Genomic DNA, 15,591 nt, shown 5'->3' with positions numbered 1-15,591 from the left:
GTATTGCTCGCCATGTACAGTATGACTGCAGGGCAGTTATTTATAAATGATCTGACCATTTCGTCATTTGTTCTAAATTTCACTCCAAGCGCGCACCAATTTGCACTATTTCATATTCTATTTCCTCAAACAATCCTCGGAAGGGCGCTCCCTCCCAAGACCCCTCCCCAGATTTTTTACGAAATAGAATAAATTGGTGCAAATTGGTGAATACTTGGAGTGAAATTTAGAACAAATGACATAACAGTCAGGTCATTTATAAATAACATTCTTCCCCACCAACGATTCTCGCGCGTCGCACCATTGTGTCCAGTATTTTTGGACAAGCCACCTGGCAACCCTACTCTCTCTCCTCCCGCCCGGCACCCCGGCTCCGCTCGCTCTTCCCCTGCCCGGCACCCTTGGCTCCACTCGCTCTTCCCCCGCCCGGCACCCCGGCTCCGCTCGCTCTTCCCCCGCCCGGCACCCCGGCTCCGCTCGCTCTTCCCCCGCCTGGCACCCTGGCTCCGCTCGCTCTCCGCCCGCCCGGCTCGCAGCCTAGCAGTGCAGCACTTCCGGTGCCTGCTGCTGCTAGTGAGTGCGTGGGAGGCTGGGGGCGATAGTAAAGGCCGGGCCCCGTGCACTGATTTGCCCGGGGGGCCCTAATGTTTTTTAGATGACCCTGGTAGGCTGCCTTTTCTAAGGCACACTTTCAGGGCTTTCTGTAGGGTATTCTATAAAAGACTTGCTTCAGAAATGCCCCGACAAAATGCCGTTTTACGTTGCATTAATGTTTATAGTATTGCAGTTTATTACAAGCACTTGTGTGGAAAAGTAGATGCCATTTCAGCCACCTCTTAAGGGGCATCTCTGTATTAACTTTAGCACGTGAAAACAAAAACCTTTTGCTACAGTACATGAATTTGCACTAGTCAAAACCGTTGCAAAGTTCAGAGCTTCTATTAATACTTGGCCCGTTACATTTTCTGCGGTAGAATACCTGAAGCCGTTATTACCAGTTTTCACCATTGACAATGAGTGTTTTCAACATATTTCTCCACGCTAAATAATTCAAGCTAATTGAAATACATTACAAAAGTCTTTGTTTTCTTACATTTCGTCACACAGCAGTATTGCATAGGAGTACAAATGACAGGTAAACAGAAAAGTCCTCTTTTAAAAGTATTGAAGAGACACAAAAAGCAGCATATTCCTACATCATTTAAGGCTCATGTTGATTTCGAAGGCAAAACGAGGAATTCAGTAAATGATTACTCCCTTCCAAGAATGGGGTTTATGTCCCAATATTAAACGGCTTAGAATCTGGTTTGCAAACTTACAGATCGTTATGGATAAAGCTTATATTTGGTTTCTTTTGGCATTCAAATGATAAGTGTCTCAATGTGTATGTGTATATGTTCAATACATTCTATTCCCCTCTTGAATTAGCAAAGAATATGGGGTTATATGGAACACAAGGAGGGATGGGGAAGGAAGTGCATTTAACACATATATCAATTCAAGTATGCCTAACTTTTTATCCTTTTTTTTTTTTTCAATTTGGCTTTAAGAAATTCATCAACTGTATCAAACACACATTCAATTAAATGAAACTGAATTTTTTCCAGCAGGGGAAGACAACTTCCCAACGTATTGATTAAGCTCCTTAGCATCACCTCTCCAATGCGATGTGTTGTATTTTTAAATAATCCTTTGGTAAATCACAGAATCTGAATTGCTGATGCCCTAAGTGGGCACTTTTGGATCAGCATAATGTTCTAATTGAGACAAAAACTACTAACCTGACTGAGTAACATCCTAATAAATTCCCTATTGTGTTATATGACTTGTATCCTAAAGTGCAGGTTTTCTGCATCTGGTGTGCAACGCAAACTCCTACTGATTGGTCAATGCTCCCAGATTGTCCACAAAATTATTGATGCAATTATAAGAAGTCTTTGCTTGAATCAGGATGGCTGGTATTACCCAACATAAAACCTACCACACATAAGGTGGTAAAAGAAATACTGCTGATCTCTGATTGCAGGGGGAAAAAATCCAGAGAAACCAAACTTTCTGCATTGACATAGCAATGCAACATGGTCTGTTCAGATCCATTTAGACCTCTTTCTGGTTCAGCTCTTCTGTGACAGAATGGGCCACGTCTCCATTAGTCCAAATTTCCCCCTTGGGATCAGTGACAGACACAGACAGTGACAGCTTTTTGTTCTTTATCTTCCTTATCACTCTGCCAAAAAATAGTAAAATTGCACAGAATATCATAGAGAATCCACTTAAGAAGAATGCTGCCGTGTAGTTGCCTGTTGTGTCCACTAGCCAACCTACACAAGACAGAAGACAATGTATTGTTTTAGTAATGGATGAGTATCCGTGGGTATTTTGTACAATTTATTGTCTGTTTTGGGGCAAGTCAACTGACCAGTAAAATGTGATCAATTGTTTGGTTAACCTCTTTGCTGCCTGAGTGTCACTTTCGTTATAACAAAAGTATAACCATTTTGTACTTATATAGCCAAGAATTAAATGTACGATGTACGTAAATAAGGAATGTGGAAAGATTGTTATGGGTGGCTTGGGATGTAACTGGACTTGTTTCCCTTCTCGTCTACAGGAAGAGACAGCAAATTGCTCCAGAACAATGCATTTATGTCCACAATGAAAGCAAATGGTTTATGCAACCCGGATCAATGTAATAGTGTATTTTTTTTTATCTGAATTAAACTGCTATTTTCTTATTACTGGGAGCCGACTGGGACAATATCACCAGCAAAGCCCCAGACACAAAAGTGATAACGGAAGCCAACGAATGAGGGGGAACTGGTCATTTTGACTTCTCACTGAAGCGCTAACATTCTCTTGAAACAGGGGTCTAACCGTGATAAGGGAGGTTACCATCAATGTCACATATTCACAGCGGGGAAAGAATAGCTGCTAATTTGTGAAGAGCTCCCCCAAAAATTGGATACTTGATGAGACGTAAACATACCTGCTATAGGTGGGCTCACCAAGTATGGCACAGCATGTAAGAAGAATACCACACCCAGTGCGGAGGATAAGTTAGAAGTGCCTACGACATCCCCAGTCACCACGGGTATAAGAGCCACATATGCTCCATCAAAATATCCAAATGTAACAGAGAAAGGAACAAGCAATTGGAAGCTCTGAAGAATTGGAAGAAAAAGGCAGCAAAGACCATCCAAACCTACGGCAATGAGGTAGCAAGTATATCGATGCTTTTTCAGGAACCTGTGGTTTAAAAAAACAAACAAAAACATAATTACCTGTATAACTCATAACCCAAAGCCTAATTCTTTTAAGCTGTAATATGCCTCCCCTTACCCTTTCCCCACTCCCTTTTTGCTTTCAGAATTACCTTCCCCTTAAATCTGAATTCAAAGTTAATTCAATGTGGCCCAAGCAACTTGGTTGGCTGGGAATGAGAGTAGGAGAGAGGTTGTTTGGCCAAGAGGGGGAGTGGACAGGACATTGTTTGGCCATTCATCAGGGAGGGAGATAGGTTGTGTGGTTGTATGTATGAATGTCTTTTTTTATATAGCGCCATTAATGTACATACAGTAGCATTTCACAGTAGTAATACACATAACAATCATATAAATAACAAATAATATAAATAACACCTATAATGGGAATAAGTGCTTCAGACATAAAAGTAACATTTCGGAAGAGGAGTCCCTGCTCCGAAGAGCTTACAATCTAATTGTTGTGCAGGAGGGAGGGTGTTTGGAGGTGAAAGGTAGGGGATGGAAGAAAGAGAGGGGGCTGGGAGAAAGAGAGTGGGCTGAAGAAAGAGAGAGATGGGAGAAAGAAGGGGATGGGAGAGAGAGTGGGGGGAGAGAAAGGGTGGGGGATAAAGGAGGGTGAGAGGGACGATGGGGGAAAAGAAAGGGGAATGGAGAATAGAGGGAGATTAATGGGGAAAGAGAGGGGGATGTGGGAAGAGAGAGAGGGCGGATGTGAGAAGAGGAGAATGAATGGGGAAAGAAGGGGGACCAGGAAGAAGAATGATAGGGGAATGGGAGGGGGGGTGATAGGGGAAGAGAGAGGGCGATTGGATGGAAGAGGGGGGAAGAGAGGGGAATGAGGAAAGTGAGAGGGGAGGTATGAGGAAGAGAGGGGGATGGGGTGTGGCGGAAGAGAGAGAGGAGGGATAGGGAGGGGGATAGGGGAAGAGAAAGGGGCGATTGGAGGGGAGGGGGAGATAGAGCGGGAGGGAGGAGGAAAGTGAGGAGAAAGGGAGTGGGAGATGGGGGAAGAGAGAAGGAATGGGTGCGATGAGTGAGAAAGATACCAGAGACATGAAGATTATAGTGACTATGCGAGTCAGTTAGGCCGGAAGCTACTTTGGGTTTTTTTCACAAGAAAAATGCGAAGTGTGCTACTATAAGGTCATAGACACACAAACATAAAAACAAACATACAATAACATACACACAATTAACATATAATGGGAGACAAAAAGAGAGAGAAAAAGAACACAGTGTAACATGAAAAATAAATCCAATAATATCATTTGCAGCAAGCTAAAACCGCACTTGCAAACAGATCAGATAAAATTGCATATAGTACTGAGCCTTGTCAGGGCGAACGGTGACCTCTTAGCTTCGCTTTGGGGGCTTTGGTGGGTAGTTGGTCATACTCCTCTCCTGGTGGTTATACCAAATGCTCCTCTGTCCTCTTACTGATTGGCTCTTACAGTAAGTTAGGTTACGAACATAAGTTACCGCCAATCAATAAGAGGACTTGATGACAATGAGATTATTGGATTTTGGTTACGCTGTGTTCTTTTTCTCTCTTTGTCTCCCATTATATGTTAATTGTGTGTATGTTATTCTATGTTTGTTTTTATGTTTGTGTGTCTATGACCTCAGAGTAGCGCACTTTGTATTTTTCTTATGGACTTTGGACAGTGCCCTAATTGGAGGATTGTGGAACAGAGAGAAGCACACGGGGGATATTAGCCTAATGTTTGTTTCCTCTGTTTGTCTTTGATAGTGTAGGATCTTCATTTACAAATGTGTCTTGATCTGAATTCTGCATACCCAGAGATCAACCGTGTTTACTTCTGTGCACACATTAGTGGTTATTAGTTAACTATAAGAGTAGCGCTATGATATTAGTTCACCCCCCTACTTCCTTATGTTTTCCTTCCGCCCTCTGATGATGCGGCCCGAGTCTTGCAGTGGGATTTAAAAATCGGCCTCCATGCTACAGTATTCTTTGTTTGACGGGCCTGACCTAGATGATGATGCATGTACTGGTTTGTACCACTAGAGGCCACTCTGTCTCCACCATAACATCTCAAAGTACAGTAACACACATTGATCTTTGTTACTAATAGATTACTATTGATTTTTGTTATTAATAGATTTATTCTTTCACCAAATATTTTCATTTTTGTTGAAAACTGTAAAAAAGCTAGCCCACTTCAACTTTGATTTATACTCTAGCTCAGGCTGTCAAACTCAGAATAGCTTTGGGGCCAATTCTTAAATCCGACAGCAAGACTCTGGCCCCATCATCAGAGCGGCAGAAGGAAAAAATAAAATAAACCGTCATTATAACCTGCGCGTACACTTTATTTTCTTGAGTGCTTCTTATTAAAAATATGTAAATGTTACTGGTATCGCTCTCTCCCCCATCCCCTCCCTCTCCCCCGTCCCATCACTCTCTCCTCATCTCCTTTCTCTCTCTCCCATCCCCTCCATCTGTCTTTCCTCCCCTATCCTCTCTCTCTCCCCCATCCCCTCCTCCCCCGTCCCATCGCCCCCCCCTCTCTCTCACCATCCCCTTTCTCTCTACCCCATCCTCTCCCTCTACCCCATCCCTTCTCCCCAGCCCCTCCCTCTACCCCATCCCTTCTCTCCAGCCCCTCCCTCTACCCCCATCTACTCTCAATCTGTCTCCCATCCCCTCTAACTTTCTCTTCCCCCATCCCCTCTGTCTCCAGCACCCCTTTACCGGCACCCCTTAAGGAGGTCTGTGTCTCCAGAATCAGGGGGTCCCCGGAGCAGAAATGAACGGGCTTCAGCTTCAGAAACCCCCTGCTTCAATCCCATGTTAAAAAGAAGATGTAAAAAGCACACGGATTCCTGCTCTAACTCCCATGAATACTGTACGATCTTTAGTTCAACTTACCGTCTGTCTGTTAACCATCCAAAGGTGATGTTACCAACGATGTCTATCACACCAACGATAGACATTAGGAAAGCAGCTTCCTGATAGCTTACTCCAAGACTTAGAGCATAAGGCACAAGGTAGACAAAAGGAGGACTACATCCATAGGCTAGAAAAAGAAAGGATATTGCAAGTATTATGAAGTTTGGCTTCAGTATAAAGCTGTATTCCTGCTGGGAGCAGTAGCAAATGCTTTTATGAGTACAGTCTTGGCTGAGTGGCGAACACGTAGAAGATTGTTTTATATTTTTCTTTGGCTCATTGTGAATTTGATATTGCGTTACTGGATAATGTGCGAAGTCCTCCTTCAGGTTAATAGGCCGCATCAGAGCACCACAAACACACAGATTGGACACAAATCCACCAAGGATGAGCAAGGCTCCACGCCAGGAAAACTGTTCAATAAGCAGCTGAACCACAGGGGCTAAAATAAAGGTGCCAATGCCACTTCCAGACATGGCTATCCCGTAAGCCAAGGCTTTTCTCTTGTCAAAGTATTTCCCCACCATTGCTATGGCAGGGCTGTAACAAAGTGCAAATCCAAGACCTAGTGAAACAAGAGAAGAAACAAATGAAAATGACTGAAGAGAAAACCTACAGAGTAAATTCGGAGTTATTATTACAAGAGGTTACCATCGGTTCCTTGAGACCCAATTTGGTAATGACGGACATTCTATTCTTCAAGTGCCCTATTCATTTCATTTGGCCATATATTGAATTTAACCATTCTAAACATTTATTAAATTTTATACTTTAATATTATAATAGTATCTGTAATATAGAAGGTGTTTACTTATCTGAAAAAAATATGTACCCTACAACAGCAATAGTATTTTTTAATGTACATAGGATAAATCCGTTTGGGTTCAACTATATGAATGTTTAAGAGCTTCCATGGAGTCATCATATAGGTCTTAAACAGCTGAAAATGTATTAAAAGTATTAACATTCCCTTCCCCTGGGTATTGCAGCACTTGGTGGATAATGCTGCCCGATTAAAAGTGATACAATCAAATCTATTCAGTTATACATAATTAGCAATCATATACGAGTATCATATCCAAGAACTGTACAAGTGTAACTTTTTACAAGAGAAGCAATGTATTAGTATTATTTCATACACATTTCGTATATACACATATATAGAATGTGCTTCATAATGTTTCCATAGAAGTTTTTCAAACGATGCTTTAAAAAGATCATCGTTATACTAGTCCTAGAGAATAGAAACAGTATTATTTGTTCTCTATCCCAGGGGTACGCAAACTTTTTCCCCTGCTCCCCCCTGCCTGCTCTCTCCCCCTCCCCCCCCCACACCCTTATCTTGTCTCTGGCGTTCTGACGTTACAACATCACGTTGCCATGGCAACGCGACATCATGGGACCCCTCGGCATCATTTGATGCGTCGCCAGAAGCCGCCGGAGACGAGGTAAGGGACCTTACAGATGGCTCGTGCATGATCCCCGGCATTTCATTTAAATGCTTTGGGGAAGAGCACAGGCCTCTTTAAGCACCGCCCCCCCCCCCCCCCCCCCGAAAATCTCGGAGTACGCCCCCAGTTTGCCCACCCCTGCTCTATTCAGTAGAACAACATGGAAATGATGAAATAAATGTTGTTGTACACAAGCCTATGACATTGGTTATCTTCTATGTGGTCCAACCACGTTCAGGAAGATTCCATACTTGTACACTGAAAGAAAGGACCTATGCCTAAGAGAACTTCAATTTGATCCAATAAAAGACATTAAAACCTGAAAAGATTCTATATAAATGAGAATGAGCAAATCCCCAACTCTTTTTCTTTCGATCTTCTGGCACGATGTAGATAAAGTATAATTAGCAGATTACTGGTTTGCTGCAGGGAAACAAGTTCAAGTCTTACATCAACAAAGATGTATCCACTTAGTTTTCTCGCATTCATTTAAGAGACACCGCGCCCCCCTCTGATAAGTACAACATCAGTATGTTTCCACATTGATCTATACCAGGAGTGGCCAACTCCTGTCCTCACGGGGCCACCAACAGGTTAGATATCCTGAAAACCTGACCTGGTGGTGGCCCCTGAGGACTGGAGTTGGCTACCCCATGTCTATATTATACCATCACTATGTTTTGATCCCAGAACCACCTCCCTTCTAAGTTGTAAGGATTTGACTTCAAATGCCTCAATCAACAAAAAAAACTGAATCAGTCAACACTCTCTAATTTCTCTACTTGTATGTGTGACGTAATATCCTGGTTTTAATATTCTGTGGAAATGCCCCCTTTACAAGCTCATGCAAACCCAATCTCTCTCTCCAAATAATGTTATCAAGATATACGTGTGCAAAATATAAATGGAGATAGTTATCTTTCCAAACTCAGAAATGTATACGTTAACACTGTATTCTCTCACATATAACCCCCCTGCCCCCTGAATGCTGTACAATAATTGGTATTAAATGCTTTTTCAGAATGTTTGGAAATTGGTGCATGGAGACAAGGGCAGCCTGAGAAATATTTCTCCTTTAGACTTGAGGATCTTCTGTCTGTGAAATATTGAGACTGGTACATTACGTATAATGCTGTAAATGCTGTGCAATAGCAGAGTTAGAGAAACACTTACACGCCTGTTACATGCTTTCAGCAAATTTATTTAATTTACAAGATTTAGGGCCTCATGCTGTAAGCAGCGATAAGCCCCTTATCGCCAGCTTATTGCCAAAAAAGCCTATAGCGATTCAGTAAGCCCGGATAAGCTGGCAATAAGAGCAAAAATCGCCGGGTTTTTTTTCCGAAAAAAACAAAAAAAACGCTCGGCCATAAGCCACTTTTTGCCGCTCATCACCAGGTTTTCAAACTCGCTGTATTCTAGTAGCCCCGGTCAGTTTATCGCAGCTGATCGCCGCTCTAGAATGGACAGAAAAAAATCAGGCTTTTTTCCTGCATCGGATTGATGCCGGTGTCTCCGGAGCTGATATCCATTCATTGAATGATTGTGGTGACGTAAACTAAAATTTCCAGAAAGAAACTGAGGGACTAAATCTGAAACACCAATTACTAGATCAGGGGGGGGGGAGGTCGTGAGATGTTCTGGGGGGGGGGGGGAGCATGGCGCTTACAGAGGACAGTGCGATGCCTCTGTAAAATCCCTTACCATGGTGTCAGGCGACACGTTGCACGTGACATCACATGACCCCGTGGCATCATTTGACGCTGGAACTGAGCCGGGGGGGGGGGGGGCACACACGAGCAGTGGGGAGGGTAGGCAGGGGGGCAAGTTTGCGCACCCCTGTACTAGATCATTCTGCAGACTAAGGGGGTAATATGAATATTGAAGGGTCTCAAAGAGGAAAATATCACAATTGTTTACCCCTTCAGTGTCAGAGGATCATGCCACCTCCGTGGCCACGGACACTCTGATGCTGACGGGTTACGGGACCACTGTTTGGAGCGATCAGGTGATCCCTGGTCACAGGCCCGGTTTCTGGGCCGACGCGACATCAAGGGGCAGTTCCCACCTCTTCAGTGTAGTTTGTGGTCGGTGCTGCCATCGGGAACAGCCACCACAAAACTCGCAAATGGCCATGCCGTCCATTGTGCATCATAAGGGCCGCTGGGGTGGTACGTTTCCTGATGTACGCTGTACGTCAGTAGGGCACTGAATGGGGTTAATTGCAGAATTGTTGTTTTCTGTAGCAGTGTGACTTTTTGATGGAAACTACCTTGCACTTTAATTTGTCGCCACATACAGTATATAGAAACAACAGAAAATGGGCACTTAGTATCCAAGTCTCTCTTGCTGTTGAACAGTAACCACATGAGTTCCCTTCTCAATATTCTGCCTTCCTCATGTTGACAATATAGTGGGGAAAACGCGCACCAGCGGGGAATTTAAACTTCTTTAGAGGATTCAGTATTCATTCCCCTGATGAAGTAGAGAGAACATCTACGAACGCGTAGGAATTTAACAAATATTTGTCTTTTATTTGCTCAAAATACATTGCCAGTGTATCCTAAGTCTGCGGTGTACATTGTGCTACTTACGGTGAAACTTGCTGGTCGCCTTTGGTGACGGGATCTTGTGACCCGGTTAATACTTTCCATCGACCTGGTTAATACTTTTGGTGTGTACCAGTGTGCACAGCCATCAATCTTGCGAGTCCGCCTGTATGGCCCTATGTTAACTCCACAAAGTGCAAAATGACCACAGACACAGTAACGGAGACCAACGGACGTGGGCTACAAGGATCCAGGACCCATGGGACTACAACAGGGAATATCCGTCCACACTGATCCGAGAAACAGACCGCAACGGACATCATCAGATGCGGAGGTCCACCTGTGCGCCATATACAGTATGGCAACATGTACCTAACATGTATTGCCTGAAAAATTAAGTTTGATGTACGTGCGTTTTTTACCTGCTTCCAAATTGCACATTATATTATGTAACACACTATGAGATGTGTGCTGTCTTTTATCTTTTTTCCTCAGGTTGAAGAACACGTGTTTCCCATTCCCTGTAATGGGGCATATAAAATGGGAGCCTAAGGCTGGGATATCTCCAGCTGCCATGCCGGCTATCGCCGTCTGATCCGGCAGTAACTGCCATTCACGCGATGGCAGCTCTCGTTGGCTCAGGGAGCGATCACCTGAATTGCAGCCTAATGAACCCAGGCCAATGTGTCATGAAAATCAGTCATTCTGACACGGAGGCCTCGGAGATAGTACAGGCGCGCGCGCGCTCTATGGCAGTGCACATTACCTTCCGGCATTTTTATTTTGGCGCCCGTGAGGTCGCTCGCGCCATCGCTGTTACTAAGGACGCGGCCTAAGTCAGCTCTATTGACATGTTTTTTAATGCTTTTTCTTTTGATGCCCTACGAAATGTCTTCATTTATTAAATCTGATGCTCCGTGAGGCAGATATAAGCGGTCAAAATATTACAGTAAATGACCAGGAGGTTAAAATTGGCCCTCCCAAGAGCCTAGTTCAGTTGAAAGGTTGCCATGGTAACATCAGAAAGTAGAGATCATAACAACAGTAAAAAAATATATATTTTTGTTCAATTAATTTTTTTTAAGACACACAGGCTTCTGGTGGGGGTGGGGGCGTTTGCTTCTTTAAAGCTAAAGTTTCATTTGTTTATTATGAAAAAATGATGTTTTGCATTTCTCTGTGACACACTGGCTTAGCTTCATAGGGGTGACTGGGGGGAACCTGCTTTAAAAGTATTTATATAACACCACCGTTTTGGAGTGCAACTAATTATGAAATAATAATACGTATGCTAAAGTGAGTAAAAAATATCATATTTCAATAAAAATTCTTTAGGAAAATAATTACCAAGTAAACATTAGCTTCTTTGTTGGTACAGGTGCCTGCAATGCACAATTCGCCTGCTTTGTAAATATTTGGCAGTAATCCAAGCAAAAACAATGGTAATGTCAGATTATTAATACTATGCAGTCTAGGATACCAAACACTAAGCTTTTAATACCAAGGCTACTGTGAGCTAATAATGGTTGTTATTATTCCTGCTTCCATTTAGGTTGTGCAAATACTTTTAGGAACACTAGTCTGGCAAAAGCCTATTAAAGACAACCTATCATTTGGCAACTGGAGTTCTTCTAGCTTTAATCGGGACATTTTTAAATCCTTCACAATAAAATGTAAATATTGCCCATTCAATTCAATAAATCTGTTCCAGTAGTAAGACGCAGTTCTCTTTTCGATATTATATGAATAGACAGCAGGGGTCCCATGGCGAGTGCAGCTGCGAGAGGCCCCCCTCCGCCGTGGGACTTGCTGCATTGCCTCAGTTCGCTCCACTCCTCCCCGCCGGCAGCTGTGGAGTTAAGCCTGGGGTGAGGAGCTAGTGACGTGTTAGGCGGCGGGTCGGGCGTTCCCCACCAGCAGGGGAATCCTCCCGAGCCGGTCCCGGTCCCCCCTGGCTGCACAGCTCGCTACACGCTGTGACGCGTCAGCCGCTACGGGATACAAGAGAATTGTAATCCCTAGCGTCGACGCGTCACGTGGTGTGGCTGTGAGCCAATGAGGAGGGGAGGCTTCGGGGAGCGGGGAGGGAAAGCAGTCTGTGTTTGTGTTTGTCTATGTGTGTCTGAGTGCCTGTCTGTGTTTTGTGTGTGCCTGAGTGCCTATCTGTGTTTGTGTATGTGTGTGCCTGAGTGCGTGCGTGCCTATCTGTGTATGTGTGTGCCTGAGTGCCTATCTGTGTTTTGTGTGTGCCTGAGTGCCTATCTGTGTTTGTGTATGTGTGTGCCTGAGTGCCTATCTGTGTTTGTGTATGTGTGTGCCTGAGTGCGTGAGTGAGTGCCTGCCTCTGTCTGTGTGTGTGTGTGTATGAGTGCCTGCGTGTATGAGTGCCTGCGTGTGTGTGTGTGTGTGTGTGTGTGTGTGTGCCTGCGTGTGTGTATGAGTGCCTGCGTGTGTGTGTGTTGCTTGTCAGCTCCAGCACGAGCCCGTGGAGGAGGGGGGGGGGAGAGTAGCGGGTCCCTCCGGTCAAGCCACGCCCCCCCCTCCCGCTCATGCCTCCCACTCCCGCCCACCTCCCGCTCCCTACAGACCGCATATCACGGTCTGTGTATGTCAGCGCGCCGCCTGTATGCAGTGCGGGCGCGCTGACTCTGGGAGCGGGGCCTTAGCCTTAGGGAAGGTAGGCTTTATGTAGAGTGCCCAGGGGTCTGGGAGGTCCCTTTTTATTGCAGGGGCAGCCCCAATAATGGGGCACCTTTTAATATATAGGATTAATTCTGCATCCAGACAGCATGATCCTTGCCCAGCTTGGGGGCCCACAGGGCAGACAGAGAGCTAGTTTTGTGGCTATAAGGGATTAAGGACTGAGTGGTCCAGTGAAGCCTGCTAGTTACATATCCAGTTATAAGATAATAAAAGTGAGTGAGACAGACTTCAAATAAATGATACGCAGAATCTATGTCTTGACGAATATGACATTTGGCACTTTAAACCCCCTAGTTATGGGTTATACATGTAATATTGCTAAACAAAGAATCAAGGTGCCATATGTTTTACTCCCAGGTGCATGATACAGTATGTAAGAAACCTACTAGAGTTATTTATTATAGTACATTATTTGAAGCTTATATACTGTAGGCTTCATTCACTGAAATGTTCACCTGGTAATATTCAGTGGTGTTACAGATGAAACTGCCGGTTCTCGCCTACTGCCTGAGGAAAATCCCTGAGCATTTCGCAGACACTTTGCTAGATAGTCCACAGTAGGCTGTAATGGCCCATCGGATTAACACAGCGGGGCTCCCTGCGTTTGAATGGGATTCGCGCTGTGTGAATCCTACTGGGTTCCACCTGTCTGTAAGAGATGCACACTAAGGGCCTTATTCAGTAAAGGTTCTTAAAAAATATCGCCAGGGCATTTAAATCGTCGTTTTTTGGAGCGTTGCTATCATGGTATTCAGTAGGGATGATTCTCCGGGAAGCGCAGGGATATGTGGAATAAAAAATATATATAGTGCAATATTGATGTGACAAATTCAAAGTAAATTGGCTGATCTATTGTAGATGTACTCACAAGTGTGAGAGGATTAAAGGCACGTAAAGGTATCTTTCCATAGTATGGATATCACACGGTAGTCAGGAAATCAGTCTTAACCCCATATAGACTCCAAGAGACCTTAAAGAAGAAGACTGGACATAGTGCAGACTGTATACAAAGGATTTTATAAATAATTAATAAATAATTAATTTGATAATTAATCTCTCTACATCGTACATATGCAGAGGTTCAAAAAACGTTTATTATTTAATAAATACAATCGATCAATGCAGAAAATTTAAAAAGTATAAAAATGCTAATACATGGGTGTTAAAAATGTTAATTATATGTCTCATTATAACCCGATGTGTACCTACTCAGTGTAACCGAAACCCAATTAAAAACTAGTTAGCCATTCACCAATGGGAACTAAGTTAGGGGTATATATGCCTCCCATACTCATCACAATGTCACTCCTGATGAAACCGAAGAGGTGAAACGCGTAGAGTGACGTCTTTACCATTGGCCGGAACCCCTGGAAGCGGATGACATCACTTCCGGTGCAGTTGGAACGCAACCAGTGACACGCACGCCACAGAAGGAGGGGAATCAGATACACCATCTATCCGGCTGCTGAGATCCACTGCGTGTGATCGAAATGCTTTTAAACTTTTGAAACCATGTGAGTGCAATACCTTCCACTTACCTTTTATAAAATCCTTTGTATACAGTCTGCACTATGTCCAGTCTTCTTCTTTAAGGTCTCTTGGAGTCTATATGGGGTTAAGACTGATTTCCTGACTACCGTGTGATATCCATACTATGGAAAGATACCTTTACGTGCCTTTAATCCTCTCACACTTGTGAGTACATCTACAATAGATCAGCCAATTTACTTTGAATTTGTCACATCAATATTGCACTATATATTTTTTTTATTCCACATATCCCTGCGCTTCCCGGAGAATCATCCCTACTTCTTACTACGAGGACTGACAGAGCAATCCTCACCGGGTTATAGCAGCACCTGTTTATGTGTTTGTATAAGTATCACCTTTTGATTATTTCAATCACTATTATATCACTATGTTTAGCTAATTGATTTATGTAGAGCGCCACTTTTTAGATAAGTTTCTTTTTTCACATATCATGGTATTCAGCAAGCCTTCATTACCGTTCATAGCAAAATTCCCAAAACAAGAGATTTGCTGCCAGCGATAGGAACGACCCTGTGAAAAGGCGATACATTTCTGCTGCAGAGAGAGCTGCTCTGAAGGAGCCGCCTCTGCCAGCGAAAATCTCACCCGAAAATTATGTTTTTGAATATACATTTCATTCATAGTGTAGTTGTGCAGGGGGTCTCCGGAGCTGAATCGCCTTGGTTTGAGGTCTGGGGACCCCCTGCTTCCCGAGATACAGGCCCGATTATGGGGTGCCGGTATCTCCTATGCATGGAGATATCCCGGTCAGGTGACACGGGACATTTAAATGCAGAGGGATAACGGGGAGACAGAAAAAACAGCGCAAACGCAATAGTGAAGTACTTTCAAAAAATCATAATTACATAAAAGAATATATATCTGCGTACATGAGGTTAAAATAATTCAGGCATGTCATGCACTCAGGCATAAGTTACCAGCACCGCTCGCCGTGGAGAGAAGGAACTCTCTGGTACTCAGTCCCTCAGATAAAGCAGCTGAGCATGCAGGGTGGATATCAGGATATAGGTCACTCGGCTTATCCTTGTATCAAGTACTCTCCTTCCAGCGTGTAACCCTCCGATCAGCTGGTCCGTGAGGTCGGGAGGAGAGAAGGAGAATTTGCAGGGGCAGCCGATGATGCACTCCCGCCTGCTGTGCAGTTCCTCAATATAGCTTCA

At 43.9% G+C, this 15,591-nt stretch overlaps 1 protein-coding gene across 3 annotated transcripts in view; it reads right to left on the bottom strand.

Annotated features, from left to right (window-relative positions):
• Nucleotides 1-1,065: 1,065 nt before the first annotated feature.
• Nucleotides 1,066-15,591, bottom strand: part of SLC16A12 (solute carrier family 16 member 12) — a 76,059-nt gene continuing 61,533 nt past the window's right edge. For all 3 annotated transcript variants that reach the window (XM_075612864.1, XM_075612865.1, XM_075612866.1), the window contains exons 5-7: nt 6,157-6,742; nt 2,987-3,246; nt 1,066-2,321 (exon numbers count right to left, since the gene is read on the bottom strand). In XM_075612864.1, coding sequence (XP_075468979.1) covers nt 2,098-2,321; nt 2,987-3,246; nt 6,157-6,742 — 1,070 coding nt within the window. In that variant the 3' untranslated portion in view covers nt 1,066-2,097. The remainder of the gene's footprint in view (nt 2,322-2,986; nt 3,247-6,156; nt 6,743-15,591) is intronic.

The sequence above is a fragment of the Ascaphus truei genome, chromosome 8, assembly GCF_040206685.1.
Source record: "Ascaphus truei isolate aAscTru1 chromosome 8, aAscTru1.hap1, whole genome shotgun sequence".
NCBI classification, from domain to species: Eukaryota; Metazoa; Chordata; class Amphibia; order Anura; family Ascaphidae; genus Ascaphus; species Ascaphus truei.
The sequence above is the reverse complement of the archived record's forward strand: the minus strand, read 5'-3'. Positions and strand labels throughout refer to the sequence as shown.